The 27,352-nt window shown below is 41.7% G+C and overlaps 1 protein-coding gene across 2 annotated transcripts; it reads left to right on the top strand.

The window, feature by feature from the left end:
- Window positions 1-27,352, top strand: znf1035 (zinc finger protein 1035). 2 transcript variants are annotated; one of them, XM_030749378.1, is made up of 4 exons: window positions 1-379; window positions 10,775-10,829; window positions 17,021-17,079; window positions 17,164-27,352. In XM_030749378.1, the coding sequence occupies exon 4, from the start codon at window positions 17,205-17,207 to the stop codon at window positions 26,715-26,717; it is 9,513 nt and encodes a 3,170-aa protein (XP_030605238.1). In that variant the 5' UTR covers window positions 1-379; window positions 10,775-10,829; window positions 17,021-17,079; window positions 17,164-17,204; the 3' UTR covers window positions 26,718-27,352. The 2 variants fall into 2 exon arrangements, with proteins under 2 accessions (XP_030605238.1, XP_030605239.1); XM_030749379.1 differs by lacking the exons at window positions 1-379; window positions 10,775-10,829 and adding an exon at window positions 16,157-16,179.

The following is a 27,352-nucleotide window of genomic DNA, read 5'->3' as shown; positions in this document are numbered from 1 at the left end:
ACAGTTTTGGGCACACTGTCCGTAATTGCGCAAATACAGATAATGGAGGCGGATCTAGCACGGCTATCCTAGACGCAGCGAGTTGTGTAGGTACCGTGCTTCAAAAAAAAAAGGCTCAGGAGTGTTTTTGACTAAACAACCCCCATCAGCTCTCTGAAAGGAAAAAAGAAAGATTATGCTGACGGTATTCCACAGGAAGACGGAAGACACCGACAAGGAGGACAACCGCTTTCTCTTTACGCTGGCAAACAAAGCCGATGCTTTAAGGTCTTCAGGGGAAGCCTGTTAAGTTGTTATTACAAGACGGGACATGTAACCGATAAACCACAGAGGACGGCTGGCGGCGAAGCACGCAAGACCAACGCGGAGCTTTGATCAGGTAAGGGGGTCGTGCTAAAGACCAGCCGCAGTGTAGCCATTAGCTCTTGTGTATCAATGCTAGCTAGCACGATGCTAGGCACCAAGGTAGGTGCTGACAGAACATCGGCTAATGTCTGTGTAAAATTAATAGACACGTGGCTGGAGTCAAAGACCGCATCACTGCCCTGCGTGTTTATGTTTGTGTTGACTCCAGTGCATCATACTGTTTTGTTTTGGTCCGCCGTCCTCAGTCTAGGCTAGCTAAAAAAAAAAAAAATCACAGTGACTTAGAATCAGGACAAGAGCAACACACAGCTTCCAGATGGTCACACAACAGATGATGTTAAGTGGTCATCTGTGTTTGGTTTATCATAAAGAGTCAAACTTTGCAGAAAATGGCCCATACATTATGTCTGGGCTCATTACTCTTAAGGATTATCAATAATATGCAATAGTAAACCCACAGTGACCTCAGCAGTCAATATGTACATCTCTTAATGGACACATTGTCTGCAACCTTATCGGCTAGAAGTTAATTAGAGCTCAGGGTGCTGTTGCATTGGATAAGACAGGTGTGCGATTTAACCTACTGTGATAATGAGATCTGTAGTCCAGGTATAGTGGGCACACCTGTCGTCCAGAACCGCAGTTTTGTCACATATTAATTCGGCTTTATGTTTGTTACCACTGTGGTTACAGTAACAAATGCATAATAACATTAATATAGCTGGAATTTTTCTTTTTAATTGAAGGTGTACTTTGTGGCTGTGCATTTGATTATATTAGATTTTAAGTGTCCAAAGGGCCAAATAAGTGTACTTTTTAATGTTTTTTTTATGCTGTTTTAAAATTATTGTATATATTTTTAAAATAAACTCTTACTGACATAAATTGTGTTTCAAAATATAAAAAAGAGGGGAAAAAATTAAGCTTTCTAGGATGATTTGGCAAAATATCTAAAGGATGAGACTAATAAAAAATAGTGAAAGGGAAACTAAACTATAGCCCGAGTTTTTTGTGGTGAAGAGAACTTTGATAAATGAAGCTTATATATATATATATATATATATATATATATATATATATATATATATATATATATATATATATATATATATAATTTTTTTTTTTTTTTTTTTTTTTTTTTTTTGGTGATACCAAGCTACAAAAATAACAGGTTATTTGACTAAAGCGGGCATTTTTACATGGTAACAGGTTGACATCATCTCCCATAATAAATACCAGATTTATCGTCTCAATATTGAAACGGCTAAAGCTGAGCTGTTTGGGCCGAAGCAACTTGAAAGATTTGGGAAGTCTCCTCAGGTGCTAACACTTACTGATTTAAAGCTATCCAGATGTTGCATTGTCACAGTTGTAGAAAGTGCAAAGTGTAGCCCACTTTGGAGCAATATAATTAAAGTGATAACGAGAAGGCCTGCCCAAAAGCTAAGCTGCTCCTGAAACTCGCAAAGCACTGCGCAAGTCTGACTCTGTAATTTAGGTGGTATTTAAAAGTGACACAATGCATTGTAATTTTATAAATTATATTAGCTGTGTTTGTTTAACATAAACACTATTGTATTTTGCATTTTTGTATCTTGCAAACTCAAGAGACCTAAATCTCGTAAGTTAACCATTTTTCACCAAGACAGCTTGAAGACTAGTTAGACTAGTCTCAAACCCAGATCTTCATATTTTTGCTCCAAAAAAACAGGTCGAGACTGCCTAGTGTCCAGACTTAAAACCTCATCTTTCCCTACAGGCTTAATGTAACCGTAAAACAGTAAAATTGCATCTATCCTTTCTTCTGGAGTTTACTTTAATCATTTGTCTTCAGACATCTTCCGAACCTTTTACAGGATCATATTTGACAGGCGTATAATTTTTAGGTGATCAGCAGCAGACTGATCTAGGACCATGAGCTGCACGGGGCAAAGCAAGTCTTTGTTTTTCAAACCGTGTTTCACTTAGAAATACTGTTGAGGCTTGGTTTGTAACAGTATCTGAATGCATAGAGCACTACTCAAACATACTGATTTTGTTTCATACTTGGATCTGGGATGTACTGAAGGGTTAATTTCTACTGTGAGCAGACACATCTAGGCTGCTGTGTAGTGGGAGATTTTGCTTAAGGAAAGAGCCCTCTATCATCCCCCAACATTCCTCAGTTTGTATCTGCTGGTCGAGTGAACTAACCTTGATTTGGAGGGGGGGCTCTGTGAGTGTGTGCAGTTTTATGTAAGACATCTTATAAATAAGTTGGGTCTTTATTGACAGCTATCATTGGTCAGTTTTTTCTAACCCATCAGAGTTTGAAATTTTGAGACATTTTAAATGTCTTGTTCTTAGCGCTGCAGTAAATGAGAGCAAAATGTACTTTCAGCTGTTCTGAAAATCAAATCAAGATCTCAGTCAGTTGGGCTAGTGGTTAATAAGCACTCAGGTGTAGAGATGTTGGGAAAAGGAAGCTGGTAGATGTGGATAAGTAATGCACAGGTGCCTCTGTCACAGTTTGTGTGTTGCCTTGCACTGATGGAGTATGCACAGTACCTTAGTGGTGGAACACTGAAAAAGACTCCTTATTAAGATGACCTTCACAACAGTTTATCTATGGGTGTAGAAGTAAGAAGTGTTCATTTGTTGGTAACATCTTTTTTCTCCTGTTGCTTTGTTGACGTTTTCAGAGATCCTGCATTTGTTTAGGCTCGATCACACATTCACACTGTACGTGTGGCTGGGGTAATGCCTCTAGAAGCAGTGCTAACTTTGTGTGGATAGAAGTGGTCTCTTTGGCAATCAAAGAGTGGGTCATCACCAAGGCCTGTGCAACAGTATTACAGAGAAAGTGATCTAGATTGATGCCAAAGGTTCTTTATGTTCTTCCCCTGTACTTTTTCCCACAAACTGTCATGAAATTGCGTTATCTTTCTGACACACAAATGACACTGAACACACAATTCCTCCAGAAGAATAACCCAGTAATGTTTGAAACAGTGGGATAATATACCTTGAACTAATGAGTTCTAAAGCCCTAAAGGCCTGAGGTCAATATATATGAACAGAGATTATTTGACATTCTGCTTGCTTTGATAGAAAGCACATACAGTAACCAATATACCTAGGGATATGAATATTATACATTTACCAAAGAAAAAAAGAAAAGTTCTATTATTATTTCACATTCTAGGGGGTCAGAGGGTAGTGAATCATAGTTCCATCGTTTATCAGAGCCCATCATCCAGGTTTGAAATTGTTGAATTCATCTATGACTTCACTTTAGTAAGCAAGGGCAGCAAATGGCCCCTGCCAGCCTGCAACCCCTACCACAAAATGTCTGCACTGGCAGATGGTGGCAAGAGGGGCCTAGGCAGTTGCTTACTTGCAGTCCTCAGAAGAACTGCCCAATAGCCATGGGGAGAGTGTTGAAGAGCCTAATACCTAGATAGTGCTTGCTGTGATTGCCTTTGCAAATGGTGGCATGCTTCCATTGGTTCCTTCTACTCTTGTACCAGAGCTAATGCATAGGTTTGTTTTTTTTTCTGATTGGTGACACCTCTTATTCAGAGGAAAACTGCAATGAGTGTGGCATGCACCAAAACCAATGTCACAGCTGATGGCATGCTTTAATGTCATTTTTGCCTGTAATGGCCCAGCTTGCACATCCAGGTTGAAGACACAAGTGTACAAGCAGGTTGGTCTTTACCACCATTTCAAATGATATGTCAGTACAGAAGCTCAGAGAGTCCCAGATTATACAGAGGGGGATACTGCAACAGCTTGAAAAGATGAGACTTTCTGGAGAAAGCTGCTCTTGCTTTGCTTCCTATTTTGATTTCTTCTACTCCTGTACCAGAGTTGATGCAGATGGGTTTTTTTCTGATTGGTGACACCTGTTGTTCAGAGGAAAACTGCAGTGAGTCTGCACCTCAAGCCCCAGTATCGACAGTCACAGGGCTGTGTTGACATCACATTTGGCATGCATAGTAAACAATGTGATGACCATCAATCAAGCTTAAGGCCTAAATTAGACTTCTGCGCCGGGTCTTTGCGAGGCCTACGCTAAGTGGCCAATGTCGTTGTCGACATTTCTGCTTGTGCAAGATGCACTGTCTATTAATTACCGTGTGGTTGTGTCGCGCCCTTTTACATGCAGTGCCGGCCAACAGAAACAAATAAAATGGTGGGGCATTTTTCCATTCTTGGGTCTCAACTCTCTTTGTTGTGGTAAGCTTTTTTTTTTTTTTTTGGTGCGAACATATTTGTCCCTCTAGTTTTTCCACTACTTTGTTCAGTCCCTCACATCCATTCTGATAGTTTCAGCAATCTCCCTCCAGGAATTTACTGACATTTGTGATTCATTTTATTGATGCTATTATTGTTATTCTTTATATTGAGATGATGATCATTATTCTCTCACTAATTAATTCAAAAACTGCAGCAAAAAAGTAGCCAGAAATGCACAGGAGGAATTGATTGTTCTGAACAGACCAATCACAATTGTTGCGGTCTGCGTCAACCTGACGTGTAGTTACATTTCTCAAGATGTGCACATCAGGTTACATTAAGGTTAAGTTGCTGGAAATTAAAATCCAATTGGTCAGATTTTGTAGAAGTGAGACAGCAGACCTGACTGAAACTTCCCTCCATAGCTCCCTTGGTACTTCCACCACATCCCAGGTGTATAATCTATCACAACTCCACTAAAGCCTTCTTGGATAAAGAAATTGAGGGGAAGGGTGGGATTTCTTTATCCAAATTGACATTTTACAGCCAGTCTTGGGATTTAGGCCCACGACCTTGGACGGGCAAGAGCTACAGTGAGTGTGACATTTCTACCATTTCAGACAGGATCAGTTTGTTTTTCACAGTAGTCGAAATTATATAACTCAACCCCTAGAAAGTCATGCAGGAGAACATAAATGTTTGGGGAGCAAACCCTGACATTAGGGACAAATTCTAAAATGGTCAGCTGTCAGTTTCCTGATATTTTTATACCGAGCAGGAATTCATGACTTGAATCCCACACAAGAAACATTTATCTGACCAGTTCCTCATCAGTGGAGCCTTTCCTTACTGCTCATCTTGATGGCACGTACTTACCCAGTTATCTGCCTCTTCTGAAGTTAAAAAAAAAAAAAAATGTTCATGTGTTAGGAGCACTAGTGTGGCAATAAAGCAGCCCAGTCTATCTAGCCACAGAGTATCAGACTGATCCATGAGCTTCTCTTCAGCCTTTTGCACATTTTGTCTACTCTGCAGCAGATTTTTTTTTTCTGTCCCCATGGGAACTGGTTGTTACGTGCCTTCACAGCCAAAGGGATGCTGTAGACCGGCAGAAGAAGAGAGGATGCCATTTTGTAGCAAGTCTTGAACACAAAATGGTTGCTACTTGTTAACCCTTCGAATGCCAACCACATCTTTTACAGCAGACAACTAGGTAAATTGGTTTTGCAATTTTTGCACTGACCTAGTAAGCACAGTATCTCAGCAGTGGTAAACTGGAAGATAAGTGCTGAATTATTACTGCTTGTAAACAACACTTTCTAGTAATTGCTGCAAAAAGATATCTTCACAACAGTTCATCTATGAGATTATTAGTGAGTAGGATTCATTTGTTGGTAACATCATCCTTTTTCTTTTGTCATTTCACTTATATTTTTAGAGAACCCACTTTTGTTTTGGCTGTAGGAAGACTGTAGGAAGCAATGGTATCCTTATGAAGGACACCTGAAAGTGGTCTCTTGGGCACATAGTGTGTCATCTCCAAGGTCGTTACAGTAACATTACAGTTTCAAAGAAAGTGATCTGGATCCATGCCAGAATTTATGCGTTCTTCCACTGCACATTTTCCACCTTTTCTTTGGTGGAAGCAGACTGATAGTTTTAACAGAATCTTTGACAAAAAATAAATGGCATTGAGCACATAGCTCCTCCAGAAGAATAAGTAATATATGAACAAGTGGAAACAAGTACTTTGAACTAATGAGTTCTTCCACTAAAGCTCTCAGGTCAACACGCATGAATGGCACTTCTGTTTCAGGCAGGTAGGTATACTAGTAAATCGTAAAGTGCTTCTAGTTTAGGCTAAAATGGCACTGCACAAACCAGCACTGTTGCTAGATTGGTAAGCATTGACTTTCATGGACTGTAGGAGTTGGCTTCACTTTAGTAAGCAAGGGCAATGGCCCAGTGGCCCTTGCAAGGCTGCAGCCTCTACCACAAGATATGTGTTCTGGTAGATGGGAGTAAAGAGAGGCCCAGCCATTATCTGACTTGCAGCCCGGCACAGTAGTCAACAGGGAAAGCAATGGAGAGCCTAAAGGGCCCATTGTGCCCTCTATTCTTAGCCTCACCAACGGTACTGCATTCCAAAAGTGACGTCATATTCACTGGCACAAACCGTGCTTTGGTGTCGTTTTGGACAGTTGTGCACCTCTCAATATTTGTAGCTTCATGCAGGTGCCGAGGCCGATGAAGCCAGGTTGAAGACACAAGTATATGATCCCGTTGATTTTTACCGCCATTTTAATTATATCAGCACAGAATTTCAGAGATCCACAGATTATGCAGAGGGTGATGTTTGATGAGGCTTTCGGGAAAAGCTACTTTCGGTTGCTTCTTTGTCATAAGAGGTCACCACAGTGGATAGCTCAGCATGTTTGATTTGGCAGAGTTTTGCGCCGTATGCCCTTCCTGACCCAAACCCAAAGGGGATATGAGGCTTTCTGGAAAAACTTCACTGCTATTTGTTTAGTTCCAGTTTTGACTTGGTCTCCTCCTATACCGGTGCTGATGTAGAGGTTTTGTCTGAGTAGTGTCACCAATCATACAGGAGGATACTGCAGTAAGTATTTGTCCCCTCAGAGCTGGTATAAGTGATACACAGCTGTGCCAATGTCACTGTTTGTGCAGAACGTGAGCAATGCGGTGAGTATAATGGCCGACAACGTGTAGTTTATGCTTGCTTTTTGTTGCTTTTTTGTCCTGTGATGTGCACCAAAAATGACATCGCAACTGCTGCCATGCACTGCGCAGTGGTGTTTTGGATTGCCGTGCACATCTTGATAACCTGGCACAGTCATCATGGCTGAGATAAAAACTCAAGTGTGTGAGTGAATCAGTCTTTGCTGCCAAATATATCAGTACAGGAGCTCAGAGATTCTTAGCCATTTGAAAAGACAAGACTTTCTGGAAAACCACTGCAGCTGATGCAGATGGGTTTTTGTTAGGAGTTTCAAGAGAAGACTGTAGAGAGTCTGGTGTGCCTCAAGCATCAGTGGTGACGGTGCTATGGTGACAGTTGGAACATGCAACAACCAATGCGGTGACCATAAACTAAGTTTAACCATGCCGGCGCCTCAGTCTTGCACAGTGAACCAGAGTGAGAGACCCTCTAGGATAGAGCAGCAGCAGGCAAGCATTATTGATCCTTTCACATGTTCACTGGACAAAATCTTGATTTTTTTTTTTTTTTTTTTTTCTCAACAGATCTTCATTGACTAAATGCTCATTTTTTGTGGTCTTGGCTCAAGCTGAAATGAATGTTGAGTAAGTTTGGATTTTTAGGGAGGGTTCAGAGTATACTGCTGTAATGCAGTGCACTTGATGAATGCAAAAAAAGTGATTGTATTAACGCAATGTCACTGAGAGTCAAAATCACATTTGAAATGAAAATCCAATTAATTGCCAGCCCTACAACAACAATGCCCATTTGGCCAAAAGTCCACTACTTCCCACAACACCACAAAAGCCCCTCAAGACAGTCTGAATATCTTCCTTTTGGAGGGACAATATGGAAACAAACATTACACCAGCATCAAACACTCAACCTTACAGAGGCTAGTGCAGCCACAGATAAGTCGTTTAGCTGTTAGTTTTCTCTGTTACGTGGCTTATTTATCCAGAGTAGCATTTTACAGCCAGTCTGAGGATTTAAGCCCATGACCCTTGGAGCTGCAACTATGCTGACAGGCAAGAGCTGCAGTGTGAGTGTGGTATTTCTACACTGTCAGGTGGGATCAGTTTACAGTTTAGCAGAGGACTTATGGAGTTCAGAGCAAACCTTGACATTAAGGATACAAACTAAAACAGTCAGATGTCCAGTTCCTGGGATTTTATTCCAAGTGGGAATACATGGCTGGACTGCCACATGAAAAACATTTCTCTAATTGCTGCTCCTAATGATGGCAGATGGAAAATATGAGTGGCTTGTTCAAAAACGGTTACATATTCATTAGTAGTACACACATAATGAAATCAAACTGCCTAGAAATTACCAAGGTATCTGCCTATGTCAGGAGCATGAGTGTATCAGTAAAGCAGGACAGTCTATCTAGTCTCAGAGTATCAGACTGCTCCGTGAGCTCCCGATCAGCCTTTTAAACATTGTGCCTGCTCTACACCAGATTTTTTTTTTTCTTTGTCCCCAGAGCCACTGCTTATGTGCCTTCACAGCCAAAGGGAGGTTGTTTAATAGGCCAGGAGAAGAGAGTGCCATTTTGTAGCAAGTCTTGGTCACAAAATGGTTGCTGCTTGTTAACCCTTTAAGTGCCAGCCACATCTTGTACAACGAACATGTAGGTGCATTCTCTGGAGCTTGAAAAAGGCGACTGGACTTCTTTTTGTTTCTTGAAGACGTTTCACCTCTCATCCGAAAGGCTTCTTCAGTTCTCAACCAAATGGTGGAGAGACCCAGGTATTTAAACCCCTGTGGGCGTAGTCCCCTGGAGGTGGTTATGACCCTCTATTGATCATGTGCTTGAACACATGTGCCCAGGTGTGAAGGGGGGTCTTCAAGAAACAAAAAGAAGTCCAGTCGCCTTTTTCAAGCTCCAGAGACTACTATGACCTGGATAACTGAGAATCTACACAGACATGTAGGTGCATTGGTTTTGAAGTTTTTGCAGTGACCTGGTAAGCTCAATACCTTAGCAGTGGTAGACTGGAAAAGAAGTATCTTTACAAAGCCCAAGCAGCTCATCTGTGAGATTATTAGTAAGTGGGCTTCATTCATAGGTAGCACCATCCTTTTTTATTTAGTCACTGATGCTTTCAGGGAACCCACTTTTTTGGCTTGATTACATGTTAAGCTATGCTATGTGTGGCTGAGGTATGTAGATAGAAGCAATAGTAATGTCGTGAAGGGCAACTTGGCCATGGGGAAAGGGTGTATCATTGCCAATAAAATATTTTTGCAGTTCGGATCTGTGCCATACTTCTTCCAGAAGAATAAGCCAGTTGAATAAACTAGTGAACTCAAACATGTTTGGTTTTTTTTAAATCACCTCTGATAGAAAGCACGCAAAGCAACCAGTGAAACATGGCATATGAATGCATTTGGGTAAAATGCTTGTAGCTGAGGCTGAAATGGAACTTCACAAACCAGCACTGTTGCCAGATTGGCAAGCATTGACTTGCATGGATTGTAGCAGCTGGCTTGGTTTACAGGAACATGCTGTTCCCTTAAAGCTTGCATAGTGCTTTCCCCTTGCACTTTCCTAAAGTAACTAAGAGGTACAGTGTTGTAAATTAAACTAATTCTATTATTTCACATCTGGGGGGATTGGGAGGGTATTGAACTGTAAATCCTATATTTGGAAAAAAAAAAAAAAGTATAATCTGGGTCTGAATCTGCTCAGTGAACACTGCCCTAATGAGTTGATGGTTTCAGTGGGTAGTTTCACAGCGTATTGAATATGATGTCTGTGTAAGTTCTCAGTCATCCAGGTCATAGTAGTCCCTAGAGCTTGAAAAAAGGGCGACTGGACTTCTTTTTGTTTCTTGAAGACATTAGACATAAAAGAGCCACCTTGACAGGACAAGCCTCAGCGGTACATCTGCATCTAAAGGAGGACGGGCACTCTTTCGAGGATGCCAATGTTCACAATTTGGAACAGGAAGACAGATATTTTGAAAGAGGAGATAAAGAAGCTATCTATGTCCACAAGTAGTAGTTTACTGTATGACTTTATCAATTTTTTGCATTATTGTGCAGGAATTTTGATCCACTCTCCTTTAAATGTGTTTTCAGTTCACTGAGGTTTGCAGGCATTTGTTTATGCATAGCTCTCTTAAGATCTTGCCGCAGCCTTTTAGTCGTGTTGATATCTGGATTTTGACTGTTGTATGGCCCAGTTTGGGCCAAGCTTTAGCTGTTGGGACACATGACCTCACATTTGACACTGGAATACTTTGGTATACAGAGGAGTTTGTGGTAGACTAAATGAATACAAGGTCCTGCGCTTGCAAAACAAGGGTTGGATGTCCAAGATTTTAAAAACCACAACTACTGGTAATATTGATCGTTATGTGTGTGTGTGTGTGTAATATATATATATATATATATATATATATATATATATATATATATATAAATTAATATTAATAATTAACTTTTTCTTTTTTTTTACAGAAAACTGGAATTAATATTTCTGAGAACTGGATGGATGCAGACATTTTACCACCAGGTAAAGCAGATTTCAATTTTTTCAGTGTGTTCTTTTTTGTCTGAAAATGGTACGTCTTTGTCTTGAATTCTTGAGTTAAACTAACATCTCAAATGATTGTCACAACCATTGGTTTAATGTGGCAAAGTCTAAGATTCTCTTGAATGTGTGTTAAGGTTTTGAATAAGACTGCTCAATGGTCATAGACCCTCTGATCCACAGATAAAAGCAGCTTTTCGTTAGTGTTGGACCGACCATTTGTTCACTAGAGGGATGCAAGATGTGCTTTTTTAAATACTGGCTAAACTCTTTGCTCTCATTTTGAACATAAAGTTGCCAGTTGTCAAACCAGTTGGCGCCAGCCATTTCTGGTATGTGTTTCCTCAGTGGTAGCCTAGCTATGTTCTAGTTGTGAGCGGTCTCATTCACCTGGCTGTCCACTTGGTCTCTTGTCCTGTTTTTGGACAAGCTCCAATTCTCCTGTCTTGAGCTACAGTTGGTGTCCATATTCCATTAGAAGATATGCTGCAAGCTGAAGGGTCACTCCAGTCAGACCCTACAGTGGGTGGTTTATGTGCCACTTTGCCTAGCTACAGCTACAGAGTAGAACAAGGACTACCGCTACTCTGAGAAAATTCTGATCTGTGGTATTAAACTGCAGATCAGAGTAGACACTGGTGTCACCAATTCAGCCAGTACTTTACGATTGAGTGGCAACCTCAAAAAATCTTTTACTGTCCTTGATCCAGTTACTAATTTGATTTGAGGAAAAACCTCAACAAAATTAGGCAGTTCACTGGTAGACAGACAGGCAGTTGCATCTGAAAGAAACAGGTCAAATGAAAGAATATGCTGATAGTTTGTAAACCAACAGTTGTTCATCAGTGGTTGTGGCATTGGATAAGTTCTGTCATTGCAATCCTTACTTTATTCATACTAGTCAAAAAAGATGTGATGTAAAAGTCCTGGAACTAGCATATAAAAATCAAAAACTTAACCTGATTTTAAATTTGGAGTTTCCCTTCAAGATAAACTTCTTGTGCATCTCTGGTCCTCTTCCAGTACAGCTGCTATTTTTTGCTCAGTGGAAGGCCCTTTCTGGCTTCTTGCCTCTGCTGATGCGTCAAAATGAGCAATGACAAGACCCCAGCAGGCTACAATTAAAGAGTTCATATGTTCTGAGAAGAAAAGTGGCACATGAGGTGAAGAGCGGAACCAGGAGGATGCTCATCGTGTTTTTCTAGATTCACTGTAGTGTTCACTGTGAAGTTGTCCACCCATCACAGAGGCACAGGTGCAAGGGGACAGAGCAGGACTTCCGCAGGACAATCTAAAAATAGCAGTAGCAGTCTGGATCTGTTTACCTGGAACGAGATGGTGCTCAAACTAATATATATATATATAAATTAGCAAGTTCCCAGAACTTCTGATCAAACTTTATATATGGGAATCAACTTTTAGTTAAAACTTTAGTTTTCTGGGATTGCTTATCCAGTAGTTATCTTGTTTGTTTACATTTGGAAGATATCCACTTAAATGATCAAACTAACAATGACAAAGTTAAACACACTATTGCCCAAAGGGCTTGGCAAAAATGCCCAAGAGTTCTTGGAGTCTGTCCCCTGCAAACAGGCTTGAGGCCTTTTTAAATCCATTGTGGTGAAATTCAGATGAATGCAGTTGTTGTTTTTTGACACAGAGCTAGAGTTCAGTTGACTCACAAAAACCAAGTTTTCCATTTGGCTTTAGGTTTGGGCTTTCCTGCCAGCTGACTGAAACTGACTGACTAATGCAAGCAAGCAAGCAAGCACATTTAGCAAGTTCCTTATCTAGCTCACCCTATACTATTCTTAGAAAACACAAAATCAAAAACATGTATAAGCTGTTTTGATAATCAAATACAGTACCAGTCAAAAGTTTGGACATGCTTACCCATTCATATGAATGGGTGAGTGTATCCAAACCTTTAACTAATACTGTATCTAATTGTACAGTTATTCTGCTACAGCCTAGTCACACAGGGCTAGACACCAAACCCTAGCAAAACCCTAGCAACCACTGCTCACTGGGGGAAAATATGTATTGCTCAACCACGTGATGAGTGGTTGCTGGAGATTAATTGTAATTGCTACGTGAAAATGGTTGCAGAGATGTATATGGTGTTGCACCAGAAACCACCCTGATTGCTTTGCTGGCAGATTGCCGACCCGTAATTTGCTGACTTGTCTGCAAACACTCGCCTGCTGCTTGCCAAGCAGTGGTGAGTGTGGAAAGTGCAACACAAAGGGAAAACGGAGACTGTTTACTTTCAAAGCAAAAGTTGCACGTTTTGGTTGCAGCAGTAAGGCACAAGTTTGAAGGTGAATGTTATCTGTTTCTGTTTTTGCATCCATGCATCCACCCATCCATTCGCTTCCGCGCATCCTGTTAAGGGTCGCGGGGGGGCTGGAGCCTATCCCAGCTGTCATAGGGCGAGAGGCAGGGTACACCTTGAACAGGTCGCCAGCCTGTTGCAGGGCCAACACAGAGGGACAGACGACTTTTCACACTCACATTCATGCTCTCATTCACACCTATGGGCAATTTAGATTAGCCAATTAACCTAACCCCAGTAAGTGCATGTCTTTGGAATGTGGGAGGAAACTGGAGTACCCGGAGGAAACCCACGCAAGCACGGGGAGAACATGCAAACTCCACACAGAGAGAGGGAGAGGCCTGGGCCAAGGTGGAATCGAACCCAGGCCTTCCAGATGGTATTCTAACTGTGAGGCAGCAGTGCTAACCACTACGCCACCATGCTGCCAATTTGCATCCCAATTCTTCAATTTTGGCTGCTGCTCAGCAAGTCATTGGCAAGTGTTTGCATGGAAAATGCTGACTTTTCTACAAATCAGGGGTGATGCAGTAATGTGCTTGCAACCAAAGGAATGACATGGTGGTTTCTGGTACAGCACCTTCTTTGTGACCAATTAAACCTGGAAATAACCAGCAAGCCCTTGCCAACTGGTCAGGGAATACACATTTTCCCTTAGCAACCTGAAGTCACCAACGAATCTTGATGGCCTAAATATAAATAATAAATTGCTTGTTTTGTCTTGCCTGCAGTAGCTAGGTGTCAGACCAAGGCTTCTTCTTACCCCACCAGTTGCCTAGTAATGCATGAAACACTTACCCTATCTCTTTCCAAGTCTCAAGTCATGTTTCTTTAAATAACTGTCCTTATTTGGCCACATTCATCCTTCCCTCAATCCTGACAATGTCCCTGACCCTCCCGAGAAGCACCCTTAGGCTACGTTCACACTGCAGCCTGAAGTGACCCAATTCAGATATTTTTATTTTTTTCCCCTCATGCAACCTGTATCCAATCTTTTCATGACAATCTGAACAACACAGATCTGACTTTTATTTTTATTTATTTATTTTTTCTTTTCAAATACGACCAGGGTCTGTATGGCCAGGTCGCATTTATCCGACCTACACAACATTGATGCTCGATAAACGTCACTATTTTGCGTCCCGTTACTCGGACGCGGGAAGGAAAACAAACTTACTTCCGTAAACACTGGGCACGCTCGGTACAAATGATGTTACTGCATCCTCTACTGTGCATGCCGGACACTTTTAGGTTCATCTGCAGTTCACACACATATCACATCCAAGTCGCATATATTTGGAAATGTGAACGACCACGCAAAAAAAATCGGATTTCACAAGAAATCGAAATTGGGTCACTTCAGACTGCAGTGTGAACGTAGCCTTAGCCTCTTAACTGGACATGTCCCATCCATGGGATTTATGTAGTGTGTTTTATATGGCAGGCTAGACTGTCCCATTTTGATTGACACCTCATTCGGCCAGTCATGTAACTGGCCACACCAGAATCACCTGAAAAAGCTATGTGATGCCCTGTGGTTATTATTGGCTCTGGAAAACCCATTTCGTAACATTATTGGCCAAATGAGGTGTCAATCAAAATGGGAGGATCTAGCCTGCCATATAAAATGCACTTCATACATTCTGCGGATGAAACATGGCCAATTACTAGGCTACAAAATGGGTTTTTCCAGAGCCAAATATAACCAGAGAGCATTATGTAGTTTTTTCAGGCGATTTTGGTGCTGCCAGTTAACAGGTTAAAGCATTACGATGCCTCCACTATACATGTCAAGAATGAACAGATGGTACTTGCAAGGTGATGATCGGTACCATTGGCACATGCTGTTGTGCCAATGGAATAGACAACAGGTGGAAATTATTGGCAATTAGCAAGACACACTCAATAAAGGAGTGGTTCTGCAGGTGGGGACCACAGACCACTTCTCATTACTATGCTTTCTGGCTGATGTTTTGGTCACGTTTGAATGTTGGTGGTGCTTTCACACTCGTGGTAGCATGAGACGGACTCTACAACCCACACAAGTGGCTCAGGTAGTGCAGCTCATCCAGGATGGCACATCAATGCGAGCTCTGGCAAGAAGGTTTGCTGTGTCTGTCAGCGTAGTGTCCAGAGGCTGGAGGCGCTACCAGGAGACAGGCCAGCACACCCAGAGGCCGTAGGAGGGCAACAACCCAGCAGCAGGACCGCTACCTCCACCTTTGTGCAAGGAGGAACAGGAGGAGCACTGCCAGAGCCCTGCAAAATTACCTCCAGCAGGCCACAAATGTGCATGTGTCTGCACAAATGGTTAGAAACCGACTCCATGAGGATGGTATGAGGGCTCGACATCCACAGATGGGGGTTGTGCTCACAGCCCAACACCGTGCAGGACGCTTGGCATTTGCCAGAGAACACCAGGACTGGCAAATTTGCCACTGGCACCCTGTGCTCTTCACAGATGAAAGCAGGTTCACACTGAGCACATGTGACAGAGTCTGGAGACGCCGTGGAGAGCAATCTGCTGCCTGCAACATCCTTCAGCATGACCGGTTTGGCAGTGCGTCAGTAATGGTGTGGGGTGGCATTTCTTTGGAGGGCCGCACAGTCCTCCACGTGCTCGCCAGAGGTAGCATGACTGCCATTAGGTACCGAGATGAGATCCTCAGACCCCTTGTGAGACCATATGCTGGTGCGGTTGGCCCTGGGTCCCTCCTAATGCCAGACAATGCTAGACCTCATGTGGCTGGAGTGTGTCAGCAGTTCCTGCAAGATGAAGGCATTGAAGTTATGGACTGGCCCGCCCGTTCCCCAGACCTGAATCCAATTGAGCACACCTGGGACATCATGTCCCGCTCCATCCACCAACATCACATTGCACCACAGACTGTCCTGGAGTTGACGGATGCTTTAGTCCAGGTCTGGGAGGAGATCCCTCAGGAGACCATCTGCCACTTCATCAGGAGCATGCTCAGGCCTTGTAGGGAGGTCATACAGGCACGTGGAGGCCACACACAATATTGAGCCTCATTTTGACTTGTTTTAAGGACATTACATCAAAGTTGGATCAGCCTGTAGTGTGTTTTTCCACTTTAATTTTGTGTGTGACTCCAAATCCAGGCCTCCATTGGTTAATAAATTTGATTTCCATTGATGATTTTTGTGTGATTTTGTTGTCAGCACATTCAACTTTATACAGAACAAAGTATTCAATGAGAATATTTCATTCATTCAGATCTAGGATGTGTTATTTGAGTGTTCCCTTTATTTTTTTGAGCAGTCTAATTTCATTTCATAATTATTGACTATAGAATGGTTGGCAAAACTACCTATTTTGAGCCTTTAAAATGTAATTTACACTAACAACAGTAGAGCAGGGTTTTAGCCAGACCAAAAATGTGTTTGTTGGGATGTGGGGCTAATTACCATTAGCTTGCTTAGCTTGCCCTCAGTTTCACGCTAGTCGCTATTTTAACCCGCAAAATCAAGCATGAACAGGACTGTCACGAGATAGTGAACAAAACTGGCTGTGCCTGAATGTAGATTTCAAATTGCAGTGAAATAATACTGTAGTGCAACAATCAAGCCAGAGAAAGAAAAAATTACAGTTAGTGACAGGGTGGCTTGTGTGGAGTCCACGGTTCCGATAGATAGCAAACCTGTGAAATTCTCAGCCCGGCGCAAGATGACCCCAACATGGCACAGCGGGGCAATCAACAACTGGCTAGAACTCTGGAAGAGTGAAACGGGTTTAATGCTTACTCATTGCATTTTAAGATTTTTTTCAGTGGCTTGTAAATATTGAGTAATCAAAATAATTCATGTCATTTTTATACAGGTTTCGAGTCAGATGTAATTCACATTGTCCCTGTAGAGTCCCTGCATGTCCAGAATAAGGTGAGATTTACTTTTTTCATTATTTGTGCATGCTTTTGGTGGTAATTTGCCTTTTATTCATTTTTTGTTTATCTGTGTTTTCAGGATTGGCTACAATAAGCCTTAGTTACCATTCCTTACTGAGGATGGCTCATGGGTGGGATTCATATTTCCACAACCCCCCACCTCTACCATCAGATTCAGGGGCTTTGAGAAGGACAGCAGAGCCAGATGGACACCTTTCCCATCATATAGAGGACTTCACCGGACATCATGATTTTGCCGGCACTGGCAATTTGCATGAAGCCCCGGTATTTAACTCAGACTTCAACACGAACTATTGCTCAGATCCCAGTGTTGTGAATTCCAGGTCAGAGTATGTTTATCAAAGATACTGTAGTGAAACACCATGGCAAGCTGATGGAGAACAAATAGGAAAGGATTACTTGCAAAGATGTGGAAATGGTAATATCCCAGATTTTGCCACAGAAGGATTACAGACCTCTGACTCTTTTCCGTCATCTTTTGGAACAGACTTTCAAGGACTTAAGGAAGATTATGAAATGCCAAGTACATCGTTTCTTGAGAACTACTCTGATGTCAGCAGCTGCTCTGATGCAGATGGTGGTGAAACAAGGCCTCCTTGTAAGTTCATGGAAAATAAATCCTATACAAGTCCTAAAACTAATAGTTCCGAAAAACACAGCTCATCAGCATGGTTTTTTACTCATACGGATAATATGACTTTTCCAACTGAGAGTTTGTGTTCAGGTATGTCAGAGACTGATGTAATCTTGTCATCAAATGCGAAGACACAAGAAAACATAGTTGAGTCTGCGCAGAACAGTTTGGAAAGTTTAGAAAAAACAGTCACATCATACACAGGACATGATCAGTCCTCTACTACCTCCTATATGAAGACAACTACAGAGAGCAAAACTGAGCTTGAAATAAGTGATTATGGTGGTTTCCAAGATGAGAAGCAAAAGAAGGATGTGGGGAAAAAGCTTAGACAAGCTCATTCAGACCTCTTGGTAAGTGGCCATGAAAACTTTGGAGATGGAATAGATAAGTATCCAGACAGCAATGAGGAAAAGCAGATCACTTCAGCTGCTCCAAGTTTCATAAGTACATTTAAATATGATCAAGATCCCATCAACGAAAATGCATCACAAAAGGAAATGAAGGAACCGTTGAACCAAGAAAATGAGGGACTTGATCATACAAACTCCACAGATGGTCAAAATGGAAATGTGAGTGAAGATGTGCAGAACAATAGTGCAGCTTTTAAAGTGGAAACTAAAGAATCAGGTTCAGTGGAAAATGAAGTTTCAGATGAGCATAAATCCCCAACTCCCAATTCCAGCATATGTCATGAAAATATGGATACTGACTGTCAAAAGAATGAAATTCAGACAGATGCCTTGAAATCTTCCAAGGCACCAACTACTGAGACATCCAATTCTAATGCTACCACACAGGAACTATGGGATTGCACAAAGACCAGTCATAATGTTGAATCCAGCTCATTATCTAAACAACAGTCTGATGAAAGTACAACTCAGAATGAAGTTTGTAGAAGCCTTGATGAGCTGAGTGATACCAGTGTTGCAAGGCTTCCAGAACCCTGCTTGCTGCTAAAGAGCTCCAGCAAAGACAAACATTTCAGTGTAGATGAAGAACAAGCAAGTGCAGGAGGGAAGTCAGGTACCGAGACTTCTCTTGATCCAGAGTGTAGTGGCCTAGGGGACACTAATGACAATTTATCTGTGGACACTAGAGATAAGAACAAGCAAGTTGTGGGCATTCATGTAGAGTCTTGCTTACAGTTGAAGAGCTCAAGTATAGGTGCAAATCCCCATCTAGATACAGAACTGGCAAGTGCAGTAGAAAAGACAAAGATGACTCTTTCTCCAGATCCAAATTGTAGTCATCCCTTTGTCAGTAATGAAGATACCTCTAGAAATACTAGAAACACAAACAACTCCAGTGTTGCCACTCATCCAGTCTCCTTCTTACAACCACAGACCTCTAGCACAGACACAAATCACTCTCTAGAAATGGAAGACACAAGTAAATTGAAAAGGAGAAATCTAACTGCTTTCCCAGATCAAAGTCACAGTGATCTCAGCATCACAAATGGCAGTCTTTCTATTGATACCAGTGACAAGAACAGACAAAGTGTTGATAGTCATTCAGAATCCTGTTTGCAGCCAAAGAACTTAAACACGGACACACATTCCCGCCCAGAAAGGACACAGACAACTCCACAAGAGAAGAAACCCTCAGTCTCCTCTCCAGGTCAAGACTGTAGTGGAGGTAGTGTCACTATTGACAGTGACAATTTCAGTGTTACTGGTCATTCAGAATCTTCCTTTCAGCTAAAGTGCTTAAACACAGACATTCATCCCTCTATAGAAATGGAGCCCACAAGTCAATCTGAGAAGAAAAACCCAACCTCTTCTCCAGATCAAGATTGTAGTAACTCTAGTGCAACCAGTGAAAGTCCTGCTGTTGATGTTACTGACAAGAACAAGCAAAATATTGCTGCTAACTCAGAATCCTCCCTTCAGTTAGAGGGCTTAAACACAGGCATAAATTGTTCTCGAGAAATGGAAATCGCAAGTCAAGCAGAGAAGAAAATGCCAACCTCCCCTCCAGATCAAGATTGTAATTGTCCGAGCATTACTAGTGACAGTATTTCTATTAATACTAGAGACAAGAACAGGCAAAGTGTTTCTAGTATTTCAAAATCTTGCTTAAGAACAGACATATGTCCCTCTGCAGAACTGGAAATCACAACCTCCTCCCCTGATCGAGATTGTGTTATCCCCAGTGTAACCAATGACAGTCTTTCTATTGACACTAGTGATGAGAACAAGCAAAGTGTTGCTGCTAATCCAGTATCCTCCCCACAGACAGAGATCTCAATCACAGACATGCATGTCTATGTAGAAGAGGAATGGATAAGTCCAGCTGATAGGACAAGAACAACCTCTTCCACAGATCCAGAATGTACAAGCCATGTGGTGACAAGTGACTGTAACAAGCAAAGTGTTTCTGATAGTTTGGAATCCCGCTCGCAACCAAAACCTTCAACCACCAATATAAATTCTTCAGACTGTACAAGTTCAGAAATGAATGCAAATACAACCTGTTGTCCAGATCCGCAACAACTACTACATAAAAGTCTAGTGAGCCAAGAACCTTTGAGTCTTAGTGAAGATTGGTCTGAAAATGCTAGAGACTCATTTGAAGACATGGACTTTTCCACAGAGGACCAGCCAGACATGCTATATGGTGAACCTTTGTCTAGAGATGACACCTCATGTGACACTAATGAAACAAAACTTCAATATAAAGAAGCTGCCAGAACTGATGGGGACAGCATGGACCATTCAGGAGGGCAAGCACCTCAACTAAGATCTGCAGCAGAAATGAGAAAATTGTTGCAACCTGTTGTAGTATTGAAGACCTTGGAGTCAACAAATGGAATGAGTGACACACATTACTGTGCACACTGCGAACACAAAACTTGCAGCACAGATAATCTAATTGAACACTACCATTCTTGTCATTCATTGCATAATTTTGACTTTTGCAAGACTTGCAATCTCTATCTTTTGAGAAAAGAACAAGCTGGGAAACATTTGTGTGGTGGATTTACAGACAGGTCTCTGCATCCTTCAGATTCTAGTCCACAGAAAAAAGGAAATCGCTTTGGCCACCATAGGTGTGATAGGTGCGGACTGATATTTTCAAAAATAATGCATTATATCAAGCACATGCGAACTCATACTGGGAAAACGCCATTTAGATGTAATGGCTGTGGCACTTATTTTGCACAAGGTGGTAGCCTCCAAAGACACAAGCGCATACCTGGTAGATGCAAGCGGTCCAAGCTGCCAGTTGAAAATCCTGAAGTCAGCCAAACTGCCACGCCAAAACAAAAGGATGTGGTAGAAAGTGACACAAATATGTTGAAATGTTTTGTAAAGCTTTTTGACATATCCAAGACAAATCTGTGTGGATTATGTGGAAAAAGCTTTTCAACTGCAGAAAAGGTTAAAAAGCATCTCTATAATGTACACCATGGAAGGGGTACAGTAGTTTCATTAAACCCAAGTCCGACAACAGGCAGTCAGAATGCTGAAAATCAGGAGAAAATTCAAGAAGTGGAGAATGGCATAACAGGAAAATTTAAATGTCCCCTATGCCCAAGGCTTTTCAAGTACTCTTACAACAGGGCTCGACATTTGCGTGACTGTGTTAGAGATGCTATATATGGTGGCAAGGAAAAGGTTGATGGTAAATATAGGTGTCCCTTGTGCCACACTACATTCACTTTAACATGCAACCGATATAGGCATATTAAAACAAACTGCCTCAAAGAATTTCTTAATCGACTTGCAAAAGAGAAGGCAAAACTGAGGACAAAGGTTGAGAAAGAAACAGTGGAAAGTGAGCCGAAACCACAAACAAAGGAAAAAGAACAGAAAAAACGAGTACCCCCAGCTTTGACAGCCCCCACGTCTGCGCCACGTTACAAATGCAATCTCTGTCCTGCAGTTTTCTGTCATGCTTCTGGAAAGTACAGACATATGAAGAAGCACGAGTTGTTTAAACTCACGGGAAAAATTATCAAGTACAGGAATTCAGTTTTCTCTATCAAGTCTAAACCTGAAACTTTAAATAGTACACCTAATGAAGAAAATAACGATAACTTGAACTCAGCTGAAGCAAAGAACAGTCTTCCCCTGAGCTGTCGCTTTTGTGGTAAATATTTCAGCTCATCGCAGTCACTGAAGAAACATGAACACAATCACCGTGGAGAAAGACCATACCGGTGTCTGGAATGTGGAAAGGGATTCAAGAAGCGTTCCCATCTGATTGGTCACAAAATTGTTCACCAGAGGAGGATACAGTGCACTGTCTGCAAAAAGATTCTACCAACTATTGGAGAACTGATCCAGCACAGAAGTTCACATCTTAAAAGGGGAACACTTCAATGCCCAGACTGTACCATGCAGTTTCAGCATCCTGCACATCTCCTCAGACATCTAAAAACCCACAAAAATAGAGAAAACAAGGCACTTCATGTTGAAGAGAGAACAGAATCAAAGCATCAGCAGTCCTTGGACCCTGTAAAGGAACAGGTTGAACCAAAGCAGATACAATGTTCCTTATGTAAAGAGATATTTGATGATGCCCAAGTACTAAGAAAACATTGCCTCACCCATATATCAGGATCCTCTACAAACCAGTGTCCATTTTGCAAAAGAAATTTCAATAATCGCCGCTATTTGCTGCGCCATATGAGCATTCACACTGGGGACAAACCCTTCTCCTGCCCCACCTGTGGAAAACAGTTTTACCGTAACATATGCCTTAAAATTCACAGTCAGAAATGTTCACCACCTCAAACCAGAGACCTTGAGCCTGAAACAAAGACAAGGAGACAATATCCATGTCCCTATTGTCCACGGAGATTTTGTAAAAAGGACCGTTGGAAAAATCATCAACATGCCCACAAGATAAATTCTGTGCATCCATGCTCAAGATGTGGGCAGTACTATGGACCTAATAAAATGAGACAACATCAGAGGAACTGTGAGGAGACAACAGAGCTCAGTACTCCTGACAGCAACTTTAGCAAAATGAGTCTACAGACACGCCAAGATACTCCTAAAATGCCCTTACAGTCCAATACAACCAATTTGTTTCAGTTTAAATGCCCTTACTGTAGCCAGAGGTTCAGGTTCAGGTCATTATTCTTGAGACATCTGGTGTCTCACACTGGTGTGCAACCATACGCTTGTATGCACTGTGGTCAGAGATACAGATCACAGACATTGTGTTTGCAGCATGAAGCTTTCTGTGATGGCATTAACAAAGATGGACCATCAAAACTTAAAAGCACTTCTGCAATAAAAGAGCCAAACACTCCTGCTCCCATAGAGGCAGAACAGAATCCCAAAGCAGATGGTGAAACTGAGTACAAGTGCAAATTCTGCACGAAGACCTTCATGAAACCACGATACCTGAGACGTCACATTCTGACACACAATGAAGTAAAGCCATATCGCTGTAAAGCCTGTGATAGCTGCTTTTCAAGGTATGATCACCTGAAAGTACATCAGACTCGCTGTAAAGGTAAAAAAACGCGATTGGAGGTCCGTATTCCCAAAATCAGTTTAGAAGATGTTGGCAAAGGTTGGCAAAATAAGTTTGGCATTGAGAGTGCTAAGAAACAGGAGACATTTGAGTGTGAGGTCTGTTCAAGAAGCTACTCAACTCAGTCTAAGCTTTCCAGACATTTCACCATGTTCCATGCGACAAAGTTATTCAAGTGCACACGCTGTGGTTCAGCATTCGCTCATGAAAAATCTCTGAAAAAGCACAAAAAGATGAGAAGGTGCAGAAAGGTCTTGAGGGAAAAAAATGCTTCTCTACTGCAGGGAACCAATCCTCCAACAGAAAATGTAACAGGATCTCTTGATAGGATGAAAAGTCAAATGCTGAGGAGGATCCAGCCTTGTTTTAACAAGAAGTATAAGTATGTATGTGGCTATTGCCCTCGTGCTTTTGGAAACACCTGGCAGTTGCGCGTGCACACCCGCCTACACACAGGAGAAAAGCCATATTCCTGTGATTATTGTGGTGAGAGATTTATAAGGAAGGATTATGTCCAACGTCATTTTGTGAAGTGCCCCAACAAACCCTTGCAAAGTACTGTTCTCTGTGACATATGTGGTGGATTTTTCTCTGCGGGCAAGCTTGAAAATCACAAGAAAGTTTGTGGTTTAACAACCTCATCAGTGTCAACGGTTTCCCAAAGCCAACAGTCAGCCTCTCAAACCCCACCAAAAGGCTTTTCTTGTGCATACTGTAGCTCACGTTTTTTGCTTTTCTCACAGCTCCAAGAACATTTTTTGAGCACACACAAGCTGGAAACAATGACTCAACCAGTGTCAACTGCCCCCCTACAGCAGCTTCTTTCAGACATCAAAGAAGAGCCTGTAGATGAGAGTTGTGATGAACGGCTTAGTGACAATTCTAATTTAACATGTAAATTAGATAGAGCTCTTAATATTGAGCCTCCCAAACAATTTTTTTGTCAAGACTGTAATATGACCTTTGTAAATAAAGCTGGACTGAGTGGTCATCTACGTACACACGCAGTAGGCCGTCCTTTTAACTGTAAATCCTGCAATAAAGGATTCTGGAATAAAAGTCTCCTCCGAAATCACTACAGGAAGTGTAGAAATGGACGCATTCCAAACCAGCAGTTGGAAACACCGTTAAAAGCAAACTTTGATTTTGCGCTTAGTGACTCTGCTTTTGTGTTTGGAGAAGACTCCAAAACAAATATCACTGGGGTTTCCTGCAAAGATGAACTAATGGACAGTGCTACAAAAAATTCTGAAGGCAATGAGGTGCAAAGCAGCTCAAGTAAAGAGAAGAAAACCGTGCAGTATCAATGTTCAGAATGTGAAATGAGCTTCACAGATGGCTTAGTGCTCATCAGTCACCTTGAAGACCACGGAAGACAGGAACAAGAGAAAAAGCGCAATACATGTGTTAAGTGTGGGCGGGTGTGCACTAGTCAAGGAAACCTGGAAAAGCACATGAGGATGCATGCAACTGATCAGAAATACTCTTGCTCTGACTGTTCTAAGCTGTTTTATACCATGTCTGATCTTGAAGTCCACAGAACAAGTCATGATCCAAACAGGCCATATTCTTGCAAATTGTGTAATCAGCGGTTTTGGACAAGACCATCTTTATGCAGCCATTACAGGGAAGCTCATGAAGATGATGTATTTAGTTGTCGATTCTGCAGCAAATCATATGCAGTAAAAAAATCACTTGCAAGACACTATAAAAAGTGGCATCCAAAACAGTATAAGGATCTTGGAGCTGCTGTGAAGGAAAAGGGCAGCAGCGAACAACAGTCGAGCAGTCAAGTGAGTACAAATGGTGACAGCGATGAGGATGAAAATAATGGCAGTGAGGACAGTGACTCAGATTCTGCACCATACTTCCCGTGCCACGTGTGCGGAAAGACCTTCCCAACATCAGAAAGCCTGGAAGATCACCAGCTCTGTCACCTGGGTGAAAAGCCGCATGAATGTGAACAATGTGGTAAATGCTTTTTCCAGTCATCTCAGCTGCAGCAGCATCAGCGAATGCACAAGTCTGAATTTCAGTGTCAGACGTGTGGCAGAGGATTTGTGTCTCTCTTTGCTCTGCGCAAACACAAGCACAATCACGGGAAAAATCGTTCACTTCGTTGTTCCAAGTGTAACATCTTTTTTACAGGACCATCACAGCTAGCAGAGCACATGTTTATCCACCGTGAAGAGAATTTCCCATGTGATATTTGCAATCGTGTGTTTCTGTCCAAGAGTAGCCGAGCTGAGCACTGGAAAACTCACTCCACATCAAGTGACCATCCTTCACCTTCACTGTCAAGGGGAGAACGTGAACAGCCTGCCTCACACTCTGAAAGCTCATTCAGATTCACCTCAGAGTTTAAATATCGCTGCGGTGTTTGTAGTGAGCGCTTCAGAGATCCAGAGGAGCTCTCGGAGCACGGCTGCATGGAAGCCAAAGAGCGGCCATACTCTTGCACAGACTGTGACAAACATTTTCTTCATGCATCTCACCTGAAAAAGCACAGGAACACCCATCAACACTCACGGTCCAATCATGAATATCCCTGTAATCAATGCAACAGTAGCTTTGCCTCCTCTCAGCTCTTCTTGAGCCATCTTAAGAGCCACATTGGCACTGCAGCAGAAATTAAACGTGAAATTGAAGATGAAGATGACGAACCTTCACGTGGTTTCATATGCCCAGTTTGCAGCCAGTGTTTTGCTCGTGCCACGGATCTGATTCATCATTTCCCCACGCATCCTGATGGTACAATTGAAAAAATCAAATTTGCCACTGGAAGCAAGCTTAAAGAACATGACCAGCGTAATCTGACCTCAGCTGCTGAATATGAATGCATTGAGTGTAAGGAGAGCTTTTTGGGGGAAGTTGCTTTCCGCCACCATAATTGTTCCCGTCAGCAGGCAATAAAATCAGAATACTCAAATTCAACCACTAAAAAATCCAGCCCAACATATTTTCAAGCAGCAGGAGAGGAGGAGGAGGAGGAAGAGGAAGAGGTTGATGTTACGGGAGATGACTTGTACAACTGTCCTGTTTGCTCAGTGCGGTTCACCTCTAAAAACGTCCTCTTGGAGCATCAAAATAAAGAACATCCAAATGAGAAGCCATTCACATGCAACCTTTGTGGAAAAACATTCGCCAGGAGGCGATACCTGAGAGAGCACGAGCGTAGGCATCGCCAAAAAGCTCAAAACGAAACTCAATCGGCCGAACGCAATTTCAGATGTTCTCAATGCCAAACCAAATTCACAACAGCACAAGATCTGTCTTTGCATATGAGAAAGCATGCTGAAAAAGAAGTTGGAGAGTACCGCTGTGACATGTGCTACAAGTCATTTAGCCAGTGGTCTCTTCTTAAGCAACACCAAGAAAGTCACGTTGGCGAGGTTGTGTATGAATGCACAGAATGTGACAAAGCCTTTGCTTTTCCTCACCTGCTGGAGGAACATCAACAGACTCATGCAGCATCCTCTGAGTAACAGTTCCTAAATACCACATACCTTAACTTCCTAACTGTAACTAGAGTATCTTCAAACCCTGTTCATGCCTTACATCTGACAGTGTACCTCCACTTGTACTCAATATTTAGAACCACTTTGTATTTGTTTTTTCTTGTGCATACTTGGAAAGCACTTGGCTCTAATGGAGGGTCTTCTCCTGAATTTTTATTCACATTGTATATATTTTTAGTTCTGATGTTGGGATTTGTATACAATAAATAAGCAACGTAGTTTCTTGAGAGTATTTGTAAAATTGTCAAAAGCAGTTTATTATTCTGTTTAAACAAAAAAGCATGACAGAATAATGTCTTGGGGAAAGATTTAATTTCTGATCATTTTTTTAAGTTTGGCATATATTTTGAAATCATTTTAAACAGTTTTTGTCGGTATGTAAAGTAGACTTTACAGTGGTCATTTTAATCCATTGATATTTTGTATGGTATGACCATTCATGTACTATATATAATTTTGTAATTTTTAGTTTTGTTTCCTTTGTTTGTCAAAGGGAGCTTTTTTGATAAAGAGAAATATCTTGTACATTCAAAAGATATTGAATTTTCTTTCCACAACTTAAAAATGTTACTTTTGAGAAATATGAGTTGATGCATTTAAAT

Source organism: Archocentrus centrarchus, chromosome 16 (genome assembly GCF_007364275.1).
Source record: "Archocentrus centrarchus isolate MPI-CPG fArcCen1 chromosome 16, fArcCen1, whole genome shotgun sequence".
Taxonomy (NCBI): domain Eukaryota; kingdom Metazoa; phylum Chordata; class Actinopteri; order Cichliformes; family Cichlidae; genus Archocentrus; species Archocentrus centrarchus.
The sequence above is the reverse complement of the archived record's forward strand: the minus strand, read 5'-3'. Positions and strand labels throughout refer to the sequence as shown.

Coding starts and splice junctions, on each gene's coding strand:
- znf1035 (XM_030749378.1), top strand. CDS start 17,205: ATGGCTCATGGGTGGGATTCATATTTCCACAACCCCCCACCTCTACCA.